Raw genomic sequence first — 15,597 nt, 5'->3', positions numbered from 1 at the left:
TCACTGAAGAAGTTTTTTCCGGCAGAAATGGAAGGAATGCACACAAATCAATTTCTTGGCGGTGCGGGTGTTGCCATTGTGGCGTCCAACGGGAATCTTGTGTACCCTGTGCAGGTTACGAACAAAAGGAAGCAAGTTTTTTCCAAGATCTTCTACTCGGAAGACGAGGGCAAGACGTGGAAGTTTGGGAAGGGCAGGAGCGATTTTGGCTGCTCTGAACCTGTGGCCCTTGAGTGGGAGGGGAAGCTCATCATAAACACCCGAGTTGACTGGGCACGCCGTCTGGTGTACGAGTCCGGTGACATGGGGAATACGTGGGTGGAGGCTGTCGGCACGCTCTCGCGTGTGTGGGGCCCCTCACCAAAATCGGACCAGCCCGGCAGTCAGAGCAGCTTCACTGCCGTGACCATCGAAGGAATGCGTGTGATGCTCTTCACACACCCGCTGAATTTTAAGGGAAGGTGGCTGCACGACCGACTGAACCTCTGGCTGACGGATAACCAGCGCCTGGAACAGCCGCGTATCGCTGGGGCGTGGTTGTGACACTTGCTGCCGCAGCTTTTTTGCGCACCTGGGCGGCAAGCGCCGGAAAAAGGCTCGAATGCTTTTGTAGCGCGTCCTTGGTAAAAGCAACGGTAAAAAAGATAAAACACTCTTCTCTAGTTTCCTAATAAAGAAATTTTTTTTTTTCCGGCGAAATTAAAAAGCAAAACAAGGGAAAGCGGTACAAATCACAGTAGCTGACAATAAATAAATAAATACACATGTATACATTGCCGCCGCCCTATCCAACGGGTTTAAAATGCGTCAGGCACTCTCACATATACATACAAAGAGGGGGAGAGGGGGCGAATGAAAAAGAGATAGAACTCTTTGATATTTCTAGGGCTCACTTAATGCCTGGGGGTAAAATGCACTTCCCTGAAGTGCGAGCTGCTTGGGTCAAGAAGCGGGTTCTTCATATCCTTCAAATGCCGTGCCTCTTCTTTTTGTTGCCTTTGTCGACATCTTAGGTTAGCTGCTATCATATCCAAAACGCGGTTCAAATCGGCTTCCCCCTCTTGTCGCATACGCGCGCGCTTCTTCTGCCAGCGATCCAGCCACTTTTCCCACAAAACGATCAAATAGGAAGCAAATGCGGATCCTCGACAGATGCTACTATTTAGCAGACGCCTTGCACGCAAATTTGTCGCAACCCTCCCAAAGAGAAAACGTCTCATCTTTTGATTTCTTTTTTCTTCTTCAATTCTTAGCTGCCGAATGACTGCCAACATCCAAGGCGTCATCCTGTGACCATTCTGGAGAGATTTTGCAGCAGATGCGTAAGGTAATATGTTGAGTCTGAAGGCATCTTCAAAGAATGGTGTTCGCAGTTTTGCAGCCGCGGAACGAACGTTCTTCTGAAATTCAAGTCTCATCTTAGAAAGAGCAGTTTGAATATCGTATCGATACACTATTGGAGCCATGTCCTCTGTATCGCCCAAATTTTTACGTGGTTGGAGTTTCCGCAGATACTCCAGAATATTTCCTTCAAAATGTTTCGGTTGAGGAACAGTGTCGCGGCTCAAACCTGAATATCCTCTCAAGCCTTCTTGGCCAAGAGGGCCTAGAAAAGTCCCACGGCTAAGCGGCAAAAGACGAGAACGTAGGTCCGTGTGCCATCGACCTCCCCTTTCGTGCGGGAATGCCGCGGAACCAATCGATGAGAGGGGATTGACCCCCGTATATCGTTCCTCATCTTCTTCATCGATGCTTCCATTGTCCGCGGCGAAACGATCCATCCATGCCTTCCGCCGAATTACACTTGGCGTGTCGCTGGCACCTGTTGGGGTTCCTGCCGTCTCATCGTTTTCCCCCGCCTCCTCCCTCCAGTCTCTTTTTGGAGGGGGTTGGGGTGCCATCATGGAGCTCATTTCAGTATTGGGCACCCCAACCGTGGAATCGATCTTCGAAGGATGCCCGGGAGACAAATTATTTACCTTCTTTCCTGCACCAGGATCGGCTTCCGTGATCCGAACCGCAGCTTTATGAAGTGAGCCTGGTGACGGCTGAAATCCCTGAGCCTTCGGCCGGGGGCGTCCAAAAGGGGCATTTTGAGCTTCACGATTTTGCCCGCGTTTGCCCTTTCGCTGAAAGAGTGCCTTGGCGATGTTTTCCTGTGCTGAATTCACAATGGCGTTGTAAAGCTGATTCTGCGTCCATTCCTCATCAGTCAGGGTAGAGGGGTGTCCTGAATACCGCTGGAGGGCTACACCGTGCTTCTCAAGTTCCTCAAACACGCGCTGCTCCACCATTTCCCTTATCACATCTTCCGCCATTCCAGACACAAATGCTGCGCTTTCAGCTTCGATAGTCTGTTCCACCTGTCCGTCACGTTCTCGCAACATGCTAAGAATTTGGCCCAAGAGAGAGAAATATTTATCCATTTCAGAACGCATAAATTGATTTTCATCCCGAATTCTCTTCATTTCCATCTTTACCACACGAAATGCATCGTGGTGCCCTACCAGACCTTTACGAGTCTCTGACTTTTCTTCATTTGCTGCATTTTTCTTCCCCTGCTGCTCGTCATCAGTGAAAGTGTTTGCTGAGGCCCTACCAATTGTCAAACATTCGGAGGTTTCATTAACTGGTTTCGCCTTCCGTTCGTCACCAGAGGACCAAAGAGGAACCATGGATGCACCCTTAGGTGTTTCCTTCCGGGTTGTCACCACCACTTCCTCCTCTGCTGTCGACACGGGGGATAACACAACATTTTTTTCATGATTCAAGTCACTACAGATGTCCCCTGCCGATACACGGTCTTGTCCATCCTCCTTACCAGATTGTGAGAGAAGAATTGCAGAAGATTCAATAAATGACGCAGGCTCAAAAACATCCGCATGTTGCAACACTTGGATCTCTGACTTTGCCGCGCTCTCAGAATCAAGCGCCTCAGGACTTCTTGCCTTTTTTTTCGTCTGGTTACTCGTATCCGATAGGGATGTCTCGTCCTCTGCTGAGCCCACTGAGCTCTCACGGCCTTTGCTCTCTTCCATAGTGTCATTTACATTGCCATCTCCTAAATTTGCTGCATTCAAGTCGCCTGCACTTGGCAGGGAAGCTTCATTTTCCGGATTTGCTGTATTCCCTCGGTAAGAATCCAGCAGCAATTCCATTCCGTGACTGTCAAGGCTTTCTTTAGAGGAATAAAGATGGATGGCACTTTCAGACTGGTTCGAAGTCCCAACTTCAAATTTTGCCAAACTTAACACGTTAGGACCAACAGAGTCCTGTATTGATTCATGATTGGCAGCGTGCCCCACGTAGGAATCATAGTCAAGAAGGGACATGGCGTTGGCTATTTCAGCTTCCAGTCGGCGTTTCCACATCATACGTTCCGCGTGAAGCCTCATGAGCAGACCAGTCATGGGAGCTCGTTCCTGAATATATCTTTTTCTCGCTTCAGGTTCTGCAAGTGTATTCGAGTCCGCAGCTTCGTTGCTGAACGTCGTGACGCCGCTCTCTGATCGGGAGAGTACACTGGTGCGCCGCTGAATCCCAGTCGTTGACTCCAAAGGAATATCTCCCTTCAATTCATCTGCTTCTACTCCATCGGTTGATACCCCACTGTTTGCTTTTTGGCTGCTGCCCGCGTGGCCGGTGTCACATATTTGGGTTGTCGTTTTGTTGTTTTGCTTGCCATTTTTATTGGAGGATTGCAGGTCCTTCGCGTCGAATAATCCCCCCACCTGCCTCCGCGGACTGCCTGGGGTACGTGTACGAGGTGAATTTCCAGCGGGGGACATGCTTGTTCTTCTGTCATCATTGACAAAGGAGCTGGCCCTGCTGCTGTTGGTCTTCTGCTCTCCGTAGGCCGGTCCACGGGCCGATCTCCTAATTGCTGCAGCGGAATCGCTGGTGTCAACCCACTCAAAGAAATCCTTCGCCTTCAACGCATTGCGTAGTCGCGCATTCTCTTTTTCAATGGATTTATTAACTGCAATAATTGCCTGCATGTCTTCATAAACTTCCTTCCTTTTCGCCGCAGAAGGATCCTCGGGATCCATCTCCTCATTCTCCCGCAGCTTTTGGGAATTCTTCAGCTGCTTCACAAGAAAAAACCGCTTCATTTTTGCAATCTCCTTGTCCTTGAGCCGCAGCATATCCATGACTCCTGCCAACTCTTCCTGCGCGGATGCCAGCGATACTTCTAGCGACGCAATGCGTTTTTTCTGCTCTGCACGAATGTTTTTTAAATTGTCAACTTGCTCACTAAGGGCCGCCTCTTTTGTATCCTCGCTGGAAACATTCTGACCGCGAGTATACACAAATTTCTTCAGCGTCTGCTCTATTTTCTCGTACGTGTCCCAATCCCCGAAGCGAGCGGTATTGGAGGGGTTTTCACTGAAAAGAATCCGAAAAATTTTATTCTGATTGCCATCAAGCAATTCCGCGCCCATCTCACGTTTCCGCTTGGCAATTTCCTGCTGCTGTGCGTTGACCTCCTCATAATTGGCGTAGATTTCCTCCAAGAGGTTCCACCGCTGTTCTTCAGTGGGCCGCTTCCAATGGCCCATTTTGCCTGCTTGAGTATAATTCATTGTGACTGTCTCTTCACACAGCCCCTTTCCTCCTGCCTTTTTCGTCGCTTTACTATTTGTGCAAAAGAGAGAGGGAGAGTAACCACTGAGAAACAAACAAGAATAGTTAATAATGCAAAGTAAATAGAAACAAAACATATGATCCACAAAGAAAGTAAGAGAGAGAGAGAGAGAGAGATGTATCCATAATAAGTAGTGCATATATATATATATATCGCCGAGTTGTCGTACCTTTTGCAACCACTAGTCTTTTAGGGATTTCAGGGCGACATCCGGAAACACATCCGTGAATGAGACATCCGCCACAAGATGAATATGGTGCGATGGATGTTTGCCACACGGCAACAACTGCTGTTCGTTGATGTGCGTTTCCTCTGGCACATCCAACACCTGATGGAGTGCTAGTGTCTGGGGTTCGTAGAAAACAAAGTCCTGCGTGCGATAAATGATGCCACTCGCTTTCAGGGTTTGTTTTCGCAATGCCAGCGCGTCCTGCCGCTCCTCTTCCACCATCATCGCCGTCGCTTCATTCCCCTCTTTTTTCTGCGTTTCACAGTCGTCCTCTTGCCCCACGGCAGGTTTAGCACCGCACGGTGCCTTCTCCGCCTCCGAGTTGATTGCTGACACCATTTTCCCACCACCGTTTTGGCCGCCGATCGGTCTTCTCGTGTATTTGGCCACTTCGCGTTCTGCCCGCTTTGAGGCGTCAGTTTCCTCGAAGCAGTCACGGTTGCGTGCATAGTACTTCTGATACTTGGCAGAGGTCTGCGCATCTTCGTGAAACCACGTGGTCCATCGAGGTCCCCCTACAACATCGTGCATAGAAAAGAAGCGTTCTCGCATCAACTGCACACAGGCTTCTTCGTCATGAACGTTATTAAAGTCGCCACAAATCACATTAGACATGTGTGCACGGTCGGTGTCATTGCGATTCAGAGCATCAAGAACCTGCAGTGTTTGTCGTGCCTCATGCAAACGAATTTTTGCTGCCTCCTCTGATTCTCCGGCGGTATATTGAACGCAGACGACGTTCAGTGTCATGTTGGTTATCTTGTCTCGCATGGCGACAACATGGGCAAAGTGTAGATGTTGCACCAAATCCTTTCCAGGCATGAGAATGGGCACAAAACGTCCCTTGTGAAATAACACCACATTTCCAATATCTTCCGCTTCTTCAATCTTGCCCTTGTGTCGCGGCAGCAGTGGGTTGTCACCTCGACGTAGTGCTCGAACTTTGTAGCCTCGGCTCGACTGGTACAAGGTGCCATACCCGCAGTACCGGATATACTTCCACAGTACATCATTAAAAAACACCCGGTTCACCTCCTGCAGACAAACAATGTCCGGATCATAATATCTTATCTCGTTTACCAAATACGCTCGCCGGAAGTCTGGTTGAAGGAAGGGTGGCAGCTCCTTGTCGACAGAAGGGTCATACGGGTAATACGCATCCGGATCCGCCCCAGTTCGCGTGAAGCCCGGCACACGTGCCTGCACACCGTGAACCGGTGTCGTTGTGGCGTTTGCATTTCCTCCCGGGCTCCACGCGTCGGTCATCATATTAAACTGCATGAGCCGAAACCAGTCTCGGCGAGATGCGGATGTCGATAGGCGTGAGAGAGGCGCCTTTACCCACTGACGCGGAAGTGACGGCTCGTAGGCTGGCTTGCCATCAATTGTGTCCATTTCTACCACAGCGGCCATTCTCCGCCGGATCTCCGCCGTTTCCCGTAACACATTTTCCGCTATACAAGGCTGAATCATGCTTCGTAGACCACTGTGCAAACCTTGCACAGGACCACCCGTAACCGCGGACCCATTATCAAAATGAAAAGTACTGCGTCGAAACATCTCTCATGCTCCTACACCATCAACCGCCCCTGTCCTCCCCCTCCATTGTATATATATATATATATATAAGTATGTACGTGTGGTGGGAGATAGAGGAGAAGGGGGAAAAATAGAATATAATAATAAATAAATAACCGAGGCAAGAACAGGAAACATACATGTATATATACATATACACGGATGGACACACAGAGAAAGAGAGAGAAAGGGGGTAATGGTAGCTGTGCATACAGTCTATGGGAAAGGTTAAAATGCGTTCATACTCATGAATTCATATTTCTCAGTGGTTTCCCTCCCCTCCCCTTCTTTTTTTTTCATCAATAAAACAAAAGCAACAACAAGAAAAAAAAAAGCCCACACATAGAAAACTAAAATACAAAATAAGAGAAACTGTGGTAACCAAATATACCGCAGGTACATCTAGCGAAAAAGAAGAAGAAGAAAAAGACGAGGAAAAATAAACCAATTCTAATTTATTGTGTGTGCTTGTAGGTACATTTCACTTCTGCCATGGGCGCATTCTAATCGGGGATCCCATTTCCCTTTCCTTATGTTTTTATATGTATATAGTATGTATATATACACTTCAACTTCATTGTGTACGTGCGTTTTTTCTTTTTTTTTCTTTTTTTTTCTTCTTCCATTCATTTGGTCTCTGTCTGTCTGGCCGTCGGTCTTTTTTGTGTTTCCTTCTACTGCCCACTCTGTTCCAGCTGACGAGAGAGCGCTTCCTCCTCGTCTAGCATACTCCGCAGCCGCAACATTTCCCCTTGAAACTGATGGATAGCCTGCAGTTTGTTATTGAGGAGGTTAAGAACGTTAGTTACGTATGCATCAATATCCGAGTTCGGCATCTCCACCGACATAATCTGCGCAAATTCCTCTTTAATGATTTTCATGTCTTCATCCAAGTAACGACGATGGGTCTGCACACACACGTGCTCCAGCTTGACAATTTCGTCCACTACCCTGTCGTAGCGAACCCCAATGTCCAGGTCCACGCTCTTTCGTGCCAACATCTCTGCTTGTTGTTGCTGGTCATCAAACTCTCGGCCGCGCTTGTAACCAATTTCGCCATGATTGGTTTCTAATGCCTTGGCAGGCAAAAGACCACTTGGACGCATCACTCCTGAGCGCCGACTTCCCTCGCTTTTCCACGCAGCCAAGTTGGCGCCGTTGCTCTTGCATTTACCGCCGCCCTTGCTGTTGCTCTTGTTGCCGTTCTTGTTATTAGGGAGGTTCACCACACTCACTGGTGGTGTGGAAAGTCGGCCGTTGATGGATGGACGTGCTGCAGGCATGGGCGGTTTCCTTTCAAAGAGAAGTTCACTCTGTTCGTTTTCTTCAATGGGTCGCCGCTCCCCGATGCTCTTCTTCAACTCCTTTACGCGGTCCGCATAACGCAATGTATTTAAGGTGTGTTCGCAGCTGTTGCTCGCCGGTGACACCGCACCAATCATGACGGTACGACAGTTGCCTACAAACGAGTCTCGAAGCACTTCCGTCAGCTTCGACCCGCGAAATGGAACGTGGCGACGGTTAAGATCAAGCGATCGGATGCATTCCTTCAGTGCCAGCAGGCTCTTGTTGATTTGCGCCCCTTCTATGCGTGTCTGACGGTCGCAGTCCAGCGTGTCTGCGCCCCGCTCACTCCCGGCAAGGTCAATAAATGTAAATTTGCCAAACAACTTCTTGTCCTCGCGTCCACGGGCCTTGATCTCGAGGATGGCATGGGAACGAGAGCTTGTGTCATTGGCGCCTGTCGTGCCGCTGCTTCGGATGCGGTTTCCCTCCTCAATAAGTCGCATGATGCTACGCACGTCTGCTTGAAGGTGCTCCGTCAGCCCGCAGATGTTTACGTTCTGTTTGCCGTCCTCAAGGCATCGCAGCGACTGACGTCCATTCAACAGGTCATACAACTTTCCGCTATATATCTCATAGAAAGACACGTAAAGATCTTTGCCACTGTCAATGCGGGCGAACATTTCTTCCGCGGCGAGGGCGTAAATACCAGGCTCTGTTCCGCTCCCCAACATTGTGTGCGTCTTCCCACTTCCTGTCTGCCCATACGCAAAGCACGTGGCAAACCCGCCCTCAAAGACGGTGTCGATTAATGTGGCGGCCGTGCGACGGTACACATCGGCGTTCGTGGCCGTTTCCGCAAAAACTTCATCAAAGAAAAACCGGTGCGTATGCGTGTACTTTGTGAGATCCACCTTCTGGCGCGGCTCCGCAAGCACAAGCTCATCCAGGCTATTCGTCGATATCACATCTGCAAAGCCACGCTGTGACTCAGCAAGGTTCAAGGGCCGTTTTCGAACTGCCACGACAATGCGGCTTTTACGCCGTTTGATCTCCCGACTGTCGGCGGACTTTGTTAAGACCGTCGTGCCGCGCTCTGTGTACTGCCTTTCCCTGCTTTCCTTTTCGTCCGAGAGTTCATCTATGTCTGCTGACATTGTTGGCCTTACTGAAAACGTTGGCATCATCATCAGGGAATCCTCAGGCGACGAGGGCTTTGTTCTCCCATTCGCCTCCCGTCGAAGGTGCTGTATTGCCTGGTACAAATGGATCTTCTCATCATCGGTGACGCCGTAGTTGCGGTACTGGTCAATGTGAAGTGACAAGAGGTCATCACACGACATTCCGGCGTCCATAAATCTTCCAATGAGGTGACCAATTGAGTACCGCTCAAGCACCTCCAGCAACTGAAGCTCCCATGAAGACATCTGTACACCACCGACACCACATGACAAAAAAGGAGAAGTAAAGAAACAGACAGCAAATAAATGATGACAAAACCATGAGGGCCCACTGTGCTCATAAGCAAACAAAAAAATCGGGTTGATTCCCTTTCAATTCCACAGAATGTGAGGAAATAGACCGGGAAAAAAAAAGGAAGTGAAGGGGAAAAAAGAACATGTCTCTTGTCAACACAAGCACACACACACACACAAAACCCGATTGGCTATGCGGTGGGCTGCTCCAGCCATCGACACCACTCATCCCCGCGCCAACGCCCATTCCTCACATCTCCGGGCACATCGTCACAGCCACTCTCGCGCCGCCAGACGGCAACCGTAAAAAGAAATGAGAGGACGCAATCCAGCAGGGCACGAACAGCGCGGTGTCCCGAGTGCCCGCAGAGCAGCCGATTTTCTCCCAAGAAGAATGACGAGAGGCACGAAAGCCTGCGCAACCAAAAGGAGTCCGTCTCTCAACCGCCTTCCCGGCGTAAATCCGGGGGTGCCGCATGCGGCCGTTGAAGTTTGCCGCCCGGGCTGTCAAGAGCTCCGCCCTGCCGACGGTTCAGCCCCACACGTCGCACGACAATTTCAGGGGCCCGAAAGCCACGACTCGGTGAGTGGGCATCATGTGCCGTTCCGAATGAAAATAAAATTTCAGGGAATCGATTCCCTCCCCCCGTCGGTCTCCCCGACAGACGATATTCAACCTCAACACTCCAACAGGCACTCAACCACACACAAACAGAAAAGCAGAGAGAAAGAAAGAAAACAAAATATTCGAGGCATTACTCCGTCTCGCAAGCAAAAAGAGAAAGAAGAAGACGGCACAAGGCCAGTAGCGCAGTCACATGTATGAGAAAAAATTGACATCCATTTTTTTACTCGCCCTTTTCCTCACAGACGCTCCCCTAAGATATGTGCCACGTTGCTGCAGCTGGAAAGCCGCAACCCCCTTTTCCTTCATGGCCTCCTTCCTGAGGATCCACACGCAGGAGAAGCGACGCACACGAAGCAAAAGGGGCAGAATGACGATGGAGAGAGAGAGAGAGAGAGAGGGGAAGAGAGAAGAAACAACAGCTGCAGCAGAGAGAAATGCCCACACCATCAAGCACCATTTCCCACAGAAAATAGTGACATACCCCGTTACAACCGCAGCGCCACTTTTTAGAGACTAAAAAAAAAAAGGGGGGGGGGAAATCATGCAAGAAGGAATTGATGTACTCAGGGGGAGGAGGAGGGGGTCAAGAATAAAAAAATAAAGAAAAATGTCTGGCGAAAAAAAAATACGCAGAAATCTCCACGCATTGCGGAGGAATTTAATTAATTCACATCTCACCTTCCCCTCCCCTCTTCACACCTCTCCATTCAACATTCCGTAGCGACAGGAACAAAAGGAAAAAAAAGAAAAGAGGGAAATCAGAACGACAACAACAACAACAACAAAATGGTGCTCCCTCCTCCTTCCCTCCCCCTCATGTCCTCCACCTGTCAGGCACAGCAAATCTCTTACTAGTAGAGGCCATGCACGCTGCATCAAACACGCACCTTTCCATCCCCCACAGTAGTCACTCCTCCTCCTCTTCACATCATCACCAATACCACCACCCGAACAATTATCAAGAAGAGCAAGAAATAACACAAAGATGCCCACATCAAGGCGACGAAGACGACGCGGTACTGTTGTCTTTTTTGTTATCGGCGTCTTCTGCTATTTCTTGCTTCTTTTGGAGGATAGCTGCCTTCTTTGCCGCAATTGCCTCCCGCAATTTGCGCAGTGTCGCTTCGCGTTGCTCGTTTATGTTTGCTCGCTCCTTCAACAGCTCCTCACGCTTTCGTTCGAGCTCACGCTTCTTTCGAAGTTCCAAAATACGACTCTGCAGCTCGGACTCCACGCCGCCAGATGCCTCACGTTGCTGCAGCGGTATGAGAATGGTGCGGGCATGTTCCCAGACGACATCCATTTTCAAACACCCCTCCCTATACTTCAATTCGTCCACCTGATCGGAGTCCAGCTGTGCCACCTGCTCAATGGTCCATATGTTTCGTTCAATCAGCTTCTTGGTGGTGTGCGTGCCGCAGCAATCAAGCCACGCGACAAATGTACCCGGCGTGACATCGGGGGCACATTCCAAGTGAATTAACCACCAGCGGCGATCTTCGTTTGTGACACGTCCACCCGTTGCTATGCTCCGCGCACACGTGGCGGCAAGTGATTTCAAGCAAAACGCCGTGATCCTACGCATCCTATTTTATTATTATTTATTTATTTATTATTTTCTTTTATTTTTATTTTATGGAACAAATAAAAAAAAAATGGAAACCAAATATAACGCGTAAAAAAGGGTAATAGACGCATTTAAACTGAAAATAGAAATAAATGCAGGCCAAGGCAAGACACAACCAAAAACCAGCAACAAAGAACAGCAAGGAAGTAGAGGGACATATATATATATATATATGTATATAAAGAGGCAGCAGGTATATATATATACGTAAAGGAGAGGATGGGAACACGCCAGGTCTTCCCTCATCCCTTTCCACTATTTCCTTCCCACCTAAACAAGAACAATAAGAAAAAAACAGCAACCACATACACAAAAAAAAAATAATACGAATAAACAGTTGGGAAAGACGTGCTTCGCTCTGTTCTAACTTCATGTACACAAACTCTCTTTCCTCTCCAGCGCCTCTTAACCTTTTCTTCCTTTTATTTCTCTTTCTTCTCTTCCTTCTTCCGTTTCTGCTCCTCCGCCTCTTCTTCTTCCCACGGCATCAGTGGAAATTCCACCTTGTCCCTTGCGGGGTCACCCGCTTCCTTTGGCGGATTCGTTGATGTCGCATGGGGTTCCCTGGCATCAGCGGTAAATTCTTGTTTCGCTTCGCTTTTCCTTGAAACAGAAGCATGACTAGAGTCTAATGGCTCCGCAGAAGCGGTTTCTTGACCCTCATGATCATCGTTGCATTCACTCTCTTTTGGTAAAATTAAAGGAACAGGGTGCTTCTCCTTCCACTCCGCGTACAAAGCAAGTCGCTCCCGCAGCCGTCTTAACACAACACCCGTCATTTTTAGTGTTTCCTCCGATAAGTCTGTACGTTTAAAGTAACCATCTAATTGCTTGACTTGACCTTGACAAGAGGTGGCCGCCGCCTCCACTAACATCTCGCCATACGGCGCCTCATCTGTGAGATACTCCACAAGCATGTCGGCCGTTTCTTGAGCAATTTTTACATGTTCAAGGACGGTCTTCTCGTCCACGCTCCCAATGGAGGAAATATCTCGTGCCTTTACTGCGGGTGGTGCATTGAGGACAGTAAGTAGCATTCGCACCTGTTCATCGTTTTTGCACAGACCCAACGCAGCCACTTTCCAGAAATAATTGGCCCAAAATACTTCCTCCTTTATCTTTCCAGGAACCAGTTTGTAGCGCTGTTGCCGTATTCCAGGCGGGACTAACAAACCCGCGTGGACGTCGCGGTCGTAGTCAAACTGTGCGTGTGCGTTGGTAATAAGACGCTGGTTGATTCCGCACTGCAGCAAAAGGGCCTGTTCATCCTTCGAGAAGCCTCTGTTGGGGCCATAACGAAATGTCCCCTCATCCTCCACAATTTGCTCCGATATAAGGTGGCGCCACTCCTTCTCCCTCCCAACCCAATTCTCCGGCACAATGTCCCACGGCGCACTTTGTGGCTCTTCCTTCACTACACTCGTGCCGTACTCCTCCCGTGTCTCGGCGTACGCCTTTGTCACCTTCCGCACCACCTTGTTCACCGAGTCGCAAACGGCATCCCAGACTCTAGAGACGGTCTTATTGGCCCATTCCACTGCTACATTCACGCCAGTTTCTAACGTTAGCTCCAATAACAATGACATTCCATCCCCCTCCACAAACTCGTGGTTGTTAAGGATCGTTGGAGGAATGAGTTCAGGAAAACACGCCTGCAGCTGCCCTGGCGCAAATACAACCGTTTCCGTCTGTTCTATGTTGTGGATGCCGGACTCATGCACGCGGTTCACCACTCGGACGGTGATGGAGCATCCACCCGGGTATGTCGTATCGTCACCCGTCGGGGGCGGAATCAGTTCGAGAAGCAATCCGATGTGGTCATCATCCGCCCGACCCCTCGCCAACATTCCTCGGATGAGGACGCAACGAAATTGATGCTTCTTCATAACGGGGTTTGGCGCCCAAAATGGCAGGGAACTCAGCTTGTTCTTGCGGTTTAGGTGCTTCAAGCCATTGACCGTCCACCGATGTGTACTCAACTCATTTGTGGGATTTGAAACAAGCTCGACGGATGTCATTTCCACCAAAATGAAGCACAAGACACACACAGACACAGACAGCTAGAGAGAGAGAGAGAGAGGGAGTAACTTATCGTATTATATAAAATAGTAATAATAATAGTATTGAAATCTGGAAACAAAACGCAGACAAACCAGGATGAAAGGGACAGAGAGAAAGAAAGAAAGAAAGAAATAAAAAGATAAATATATGTGTTTTCACAAGACCAGAAAAAGGAAAGCAAAGGAGAAAGAGAAAAAGAAAGGAAACATCACGATAAGAACGATGTCATGACATTTGATACACACCATCATCAGCTGCAGGAGGAGTTCATGGGGATAATACCCAATAATGATTTCACTATGCCTGTCTGTGTGCGTTTAATTATATATATATTTATATATGTAAAATATATAAATAAAAATAAATAAATAAATAAATAAATATATAAAAATATGACTTCTGTTCCATCCGTGCCTCATCGTCTCTCTCCCAACTCCTCTAATAATGCGCACAAAAGCACACATGTTCAACTAAAGCATAAACTAAACATTTGTCCGCTTTTCACAAATTTCGGCACTCTCAACGGTGGCATCTATCAGCTTTACACAGGCCTCTGATATTAATTTAGATGCCAAATGCTCACGAAATGAAACTAAAAATGAATCTTCTCGCCTCGACTTATTGATAATCAAACCGACGGAGAGTTCGGCGGCACGAGCCTTAACGGCAGCAGCTGCGGCCATGGCAATTCGCTCATTTGGCGGCATTGGCCCCACAGCCGCCAAATACCGCTCGAGTTGCTGAAAAGGAATGCAGTACCGTATCGTCAGCACCATGCGGACATATCCATCCGTCACCTGGATGGCTTCCACCGTGCAGTCCACAGCTCTTCCCTCACCACACTCTTCAATCACGGCACGTGGTAACGTGAAGGCGCCAAAGAAGGAGGTGGGAGGGAGAACCACCAGACTTTTGCTGCTGTACAAGAAGTACCTAATCATGCACATAAGAGGACGAAAATGACAGAAATGCGTCATATCGTCGTTTGCCCCCCGCTCCTTGTCCATTGAAGTTGTCAAAATGGTCTTTCGGCGTGTCTCATATACAATTGTGACACAGCTAGGGTACACACGGACAATGCATCGGCGGCAGATTCGTGCGAAAGAAAGAGCTCCAACGGTCACTGCGGCAAGAGGCAGGAGCAGAGCAAAAAACTTCGATTCCGCAGGGGGTGTAACGGCCAGTGGGGTGTGCATGCGTAAGGGCGCTGCTGCCAATTCGCTGCACGTGTGTGTACGGACGAAAAAATAAAGCTCTCGGCTGATCTTCTTCTAAATCCTACGCTGACGTGTAAAAGGCACACACACACAAAAAGGAAAAGAGGAAAAACACAAACACATCCCGATGCTCGAGTGAAGGCCCTCGGACACTCAATTCTACCCCTCCCGCCTCCTTCAGTGCTCCTGCAGCCGCACATCAGCCAACGTCAAAATGCAGCAGGGAAGAGGGGTGGTCCCCGCAATGCGGTTTCATTACGCATGTGCCATCCGCAGTCAACGTCCAGCCGGCGCGGGGTGACGGACCAAAAAGCAGGCGGGAGTGCCGGTAGCGAAAAGAAGCACGAAAACAACAACAACACAAGAACCGAAACACACACACACAGAAAAACGGAGCACTTCTGCCTTCATCCCCCGCATCCGCAACAGCGGGTGCGCATAACAGGGGAACCAACCCGCGTGACAGCACGACAAGGGCCATGAGCGGGGCCACTGTGCAGAGAACTCCCCTCCCACCCATACTTTCCTCAGAGGAGCCTAAAAAAAAAAAAAAAAAGCCAGCCAAAACTAGAGAGAGAAGAGCAAATGGGGACCGTATAGCCTCCTTCGTGGGTGAAACCAAACAAATTCCATCCCCCTCCCCAGATGGAGGAAGAAGAAAAAAAAACGCCTATAAAACGACAACGGCGGTGCAAAATAAATAAATAAATAAATAAATAAATAATGCATAAAAAACCAAAATAAGAAATAAATAATAAAATTTCCTAACCCTATAATTCAACCAAGAAGATGCATAGAAAAATAAATCTCCACTGACGAGAAGAAAAAAAACAAACAAAAACAACAACACACC

The 15,597-nt window shown here is 48.7% G+C and overlaps 7 protein-coding genes across 7 annotated transcripts, besides 17 other annotated features; 1 reads left to right on the top strand and 6 right to left on the bottom strand.

The window, feature by feature from the left end:
• Positions 1 to 1,830: a sequence feature (heterozygous, non-Esmeraldo-like haplotype).
• Positions 28 to 543, top strand: Tc00.1047053508501.320 (trans-sialidase, putative; the record flags this gene model as incomplete). The annotated part of the gene is made up of 1 exon (XM_813064.1): positions 28 to 543. One exon carries the CDS (start codon positions 28 to 30, stop codon positions 541 to 543), a length of 516 nt encoding a protein of 171 aa, XP_818157.1.
• Tc00.1047053508501.310 (hypothetical protein, conserved) lies at positions 894 to 4,784 on the bottom strand (the record flags this gene model as incomplete). The annotated part of the gene is made up of 1 exon (XM_813063.1): positions 894 to 4,784. One exon carries the CDS (start codon positions 4,782 to 4,784, stop codon positions 894 to 896), a length of 3,891 nt encoding a protein of 1,296 aa, XP_818156.1.
• Positions 1,831 to 1,943: a sequence feature (areas merged during assembly that could not be assigned to a particular haplotype. This can correspond to areas where the two haplotypes were merged or to regions with more than two copies in the genome that were merged during assembly.).
• Positions 1,944 to 15,597: part of a sequence feature (heterozygous, non-Esmeraldo-like haplotype) that runs on past the window's edge.
• Positions 4,741 to 4,761: a microsatellite.
• On the bottom strand, positions 4,827 to 6,434 carry Tc00.1047053508501.300 (hypothetical protein, conserved; the record flags this gene model as incomplete). The annotated part of the gene is made up of 1 exon (XM_813062.1): positions 4,827 to 6,434. The coding sequence occupies one exon, from the start codon at positions 6,432 to 6,434 to the stop codon at positions 4,827 to 4,829; it is 1,608 nt and encodes a 535-aa protein (XP_818155.1).
• Positions 6,483 to 6,502: a microsatellite.
• Positions 6,540 to 6,568: a sequence feature (AT_rich).
• Positions 6,860 to 6,892: a sequence feature (CT-rich).
• Positions 7,043 to 7,074: a microsatellite.
• Positions 7,127 to 9,163, bottom strand: Tc00.1047053508501.290 (MCAK-like kinesin, putative; the record flags this gene model as incomplete). Its single annotated transcript, XM_813061.1, has 1 exon — positions 7,127 to 9,163. The coding sequence occupies one exon, from the start codon at positions 9,161 to 9,163 to the stop codon at positions 7,127 to 7,129; it is 2,037 nt and encodes a 678-aa protein (XP_818154.1).
• Positions 10,216 to 10,247: a microsatellite.
• Positions 10,602 to 10,624: a microsatellite.
• Tc00.1047053508501.280 (hypothetical protein, conserved) lies at positions 10,834 to 11,424 on the bottom strand (the record flags this gene model as incomplete). Its single annotated transcript, XM_813060.1, has 1 exon — positions 10,834 to 11,424. The coding sequence occupies one exon, from the start codon at positions 11,422 to 11,424 to the stop codon at positions 10,834 to 10,836; it is 591 nt and encodes a 196-aa protein (XP_818153.1).
• Positions 11,429 to 11,474: a microsatellite.
• Positions 11,623 to 11,647: a microsatellite.
• Positions 11,876 to 11,945: a sequence feature (GA-rich).
• Tc00.1047053508501.270 (hypothetical protein, conserved) lies at positions 11,889 to 13,484 on the bottom strand (the record flags this gene model as incomplete). The annotated part of the gene is made up of 1 exon (XM_813059.1): positions 11,889 to 13,484. The coding sequence occupies one exon, from the start codon at positions 13,482 to 13,484 to the stop codon at positions 11,889 to 11,891; it is 1,596 nt and encodes a 531-aa protein (XP_818152.1).
• Positions 13,635 to 13,663: a microsatellite.
• Positions 13,844 to 13,885: a sequence feature (AT_rich).
• Positions 13,886 to 13,916: a microsatellite.
• Tc00.1047053508501.260 (hypothetical protein, conserved) lies at positions 14,010 to 14,723 on the bottom strand (the record flags this gene model as incomplete). Its single annotated transcript, XM_813058.1, has 1 exon — positions 14,010 to 14,723. One exon carries the CDS (start codon positions 14,721 to 14,723, stop codon positions 14,010 to 14,012), a length of 714 nt encoding a protein of 237 aa, XP_818151.1.
• Positions 15,439 to 15,468: a microsatellite.

The sequence above is a fragment of the Trypanosoma cruzi genome, genomic scaffold (genome assembly GCF_000209065.1).
Source record: "Trypanosoma cruzi strain CL Brener 1047053516879 genomic scaffold, whole genome shotgun sequence".
Taxonomy (NCBI): Eukaryota; Euglenozoa; class Kinetoplastea; order Trypanosomatida; family Trypanosomatidae; genus Trypanosoma; species Trypanosoma cruzi.
This window is presented reverse-complemented; position numbering and strand designations above follow the sequence as displayed.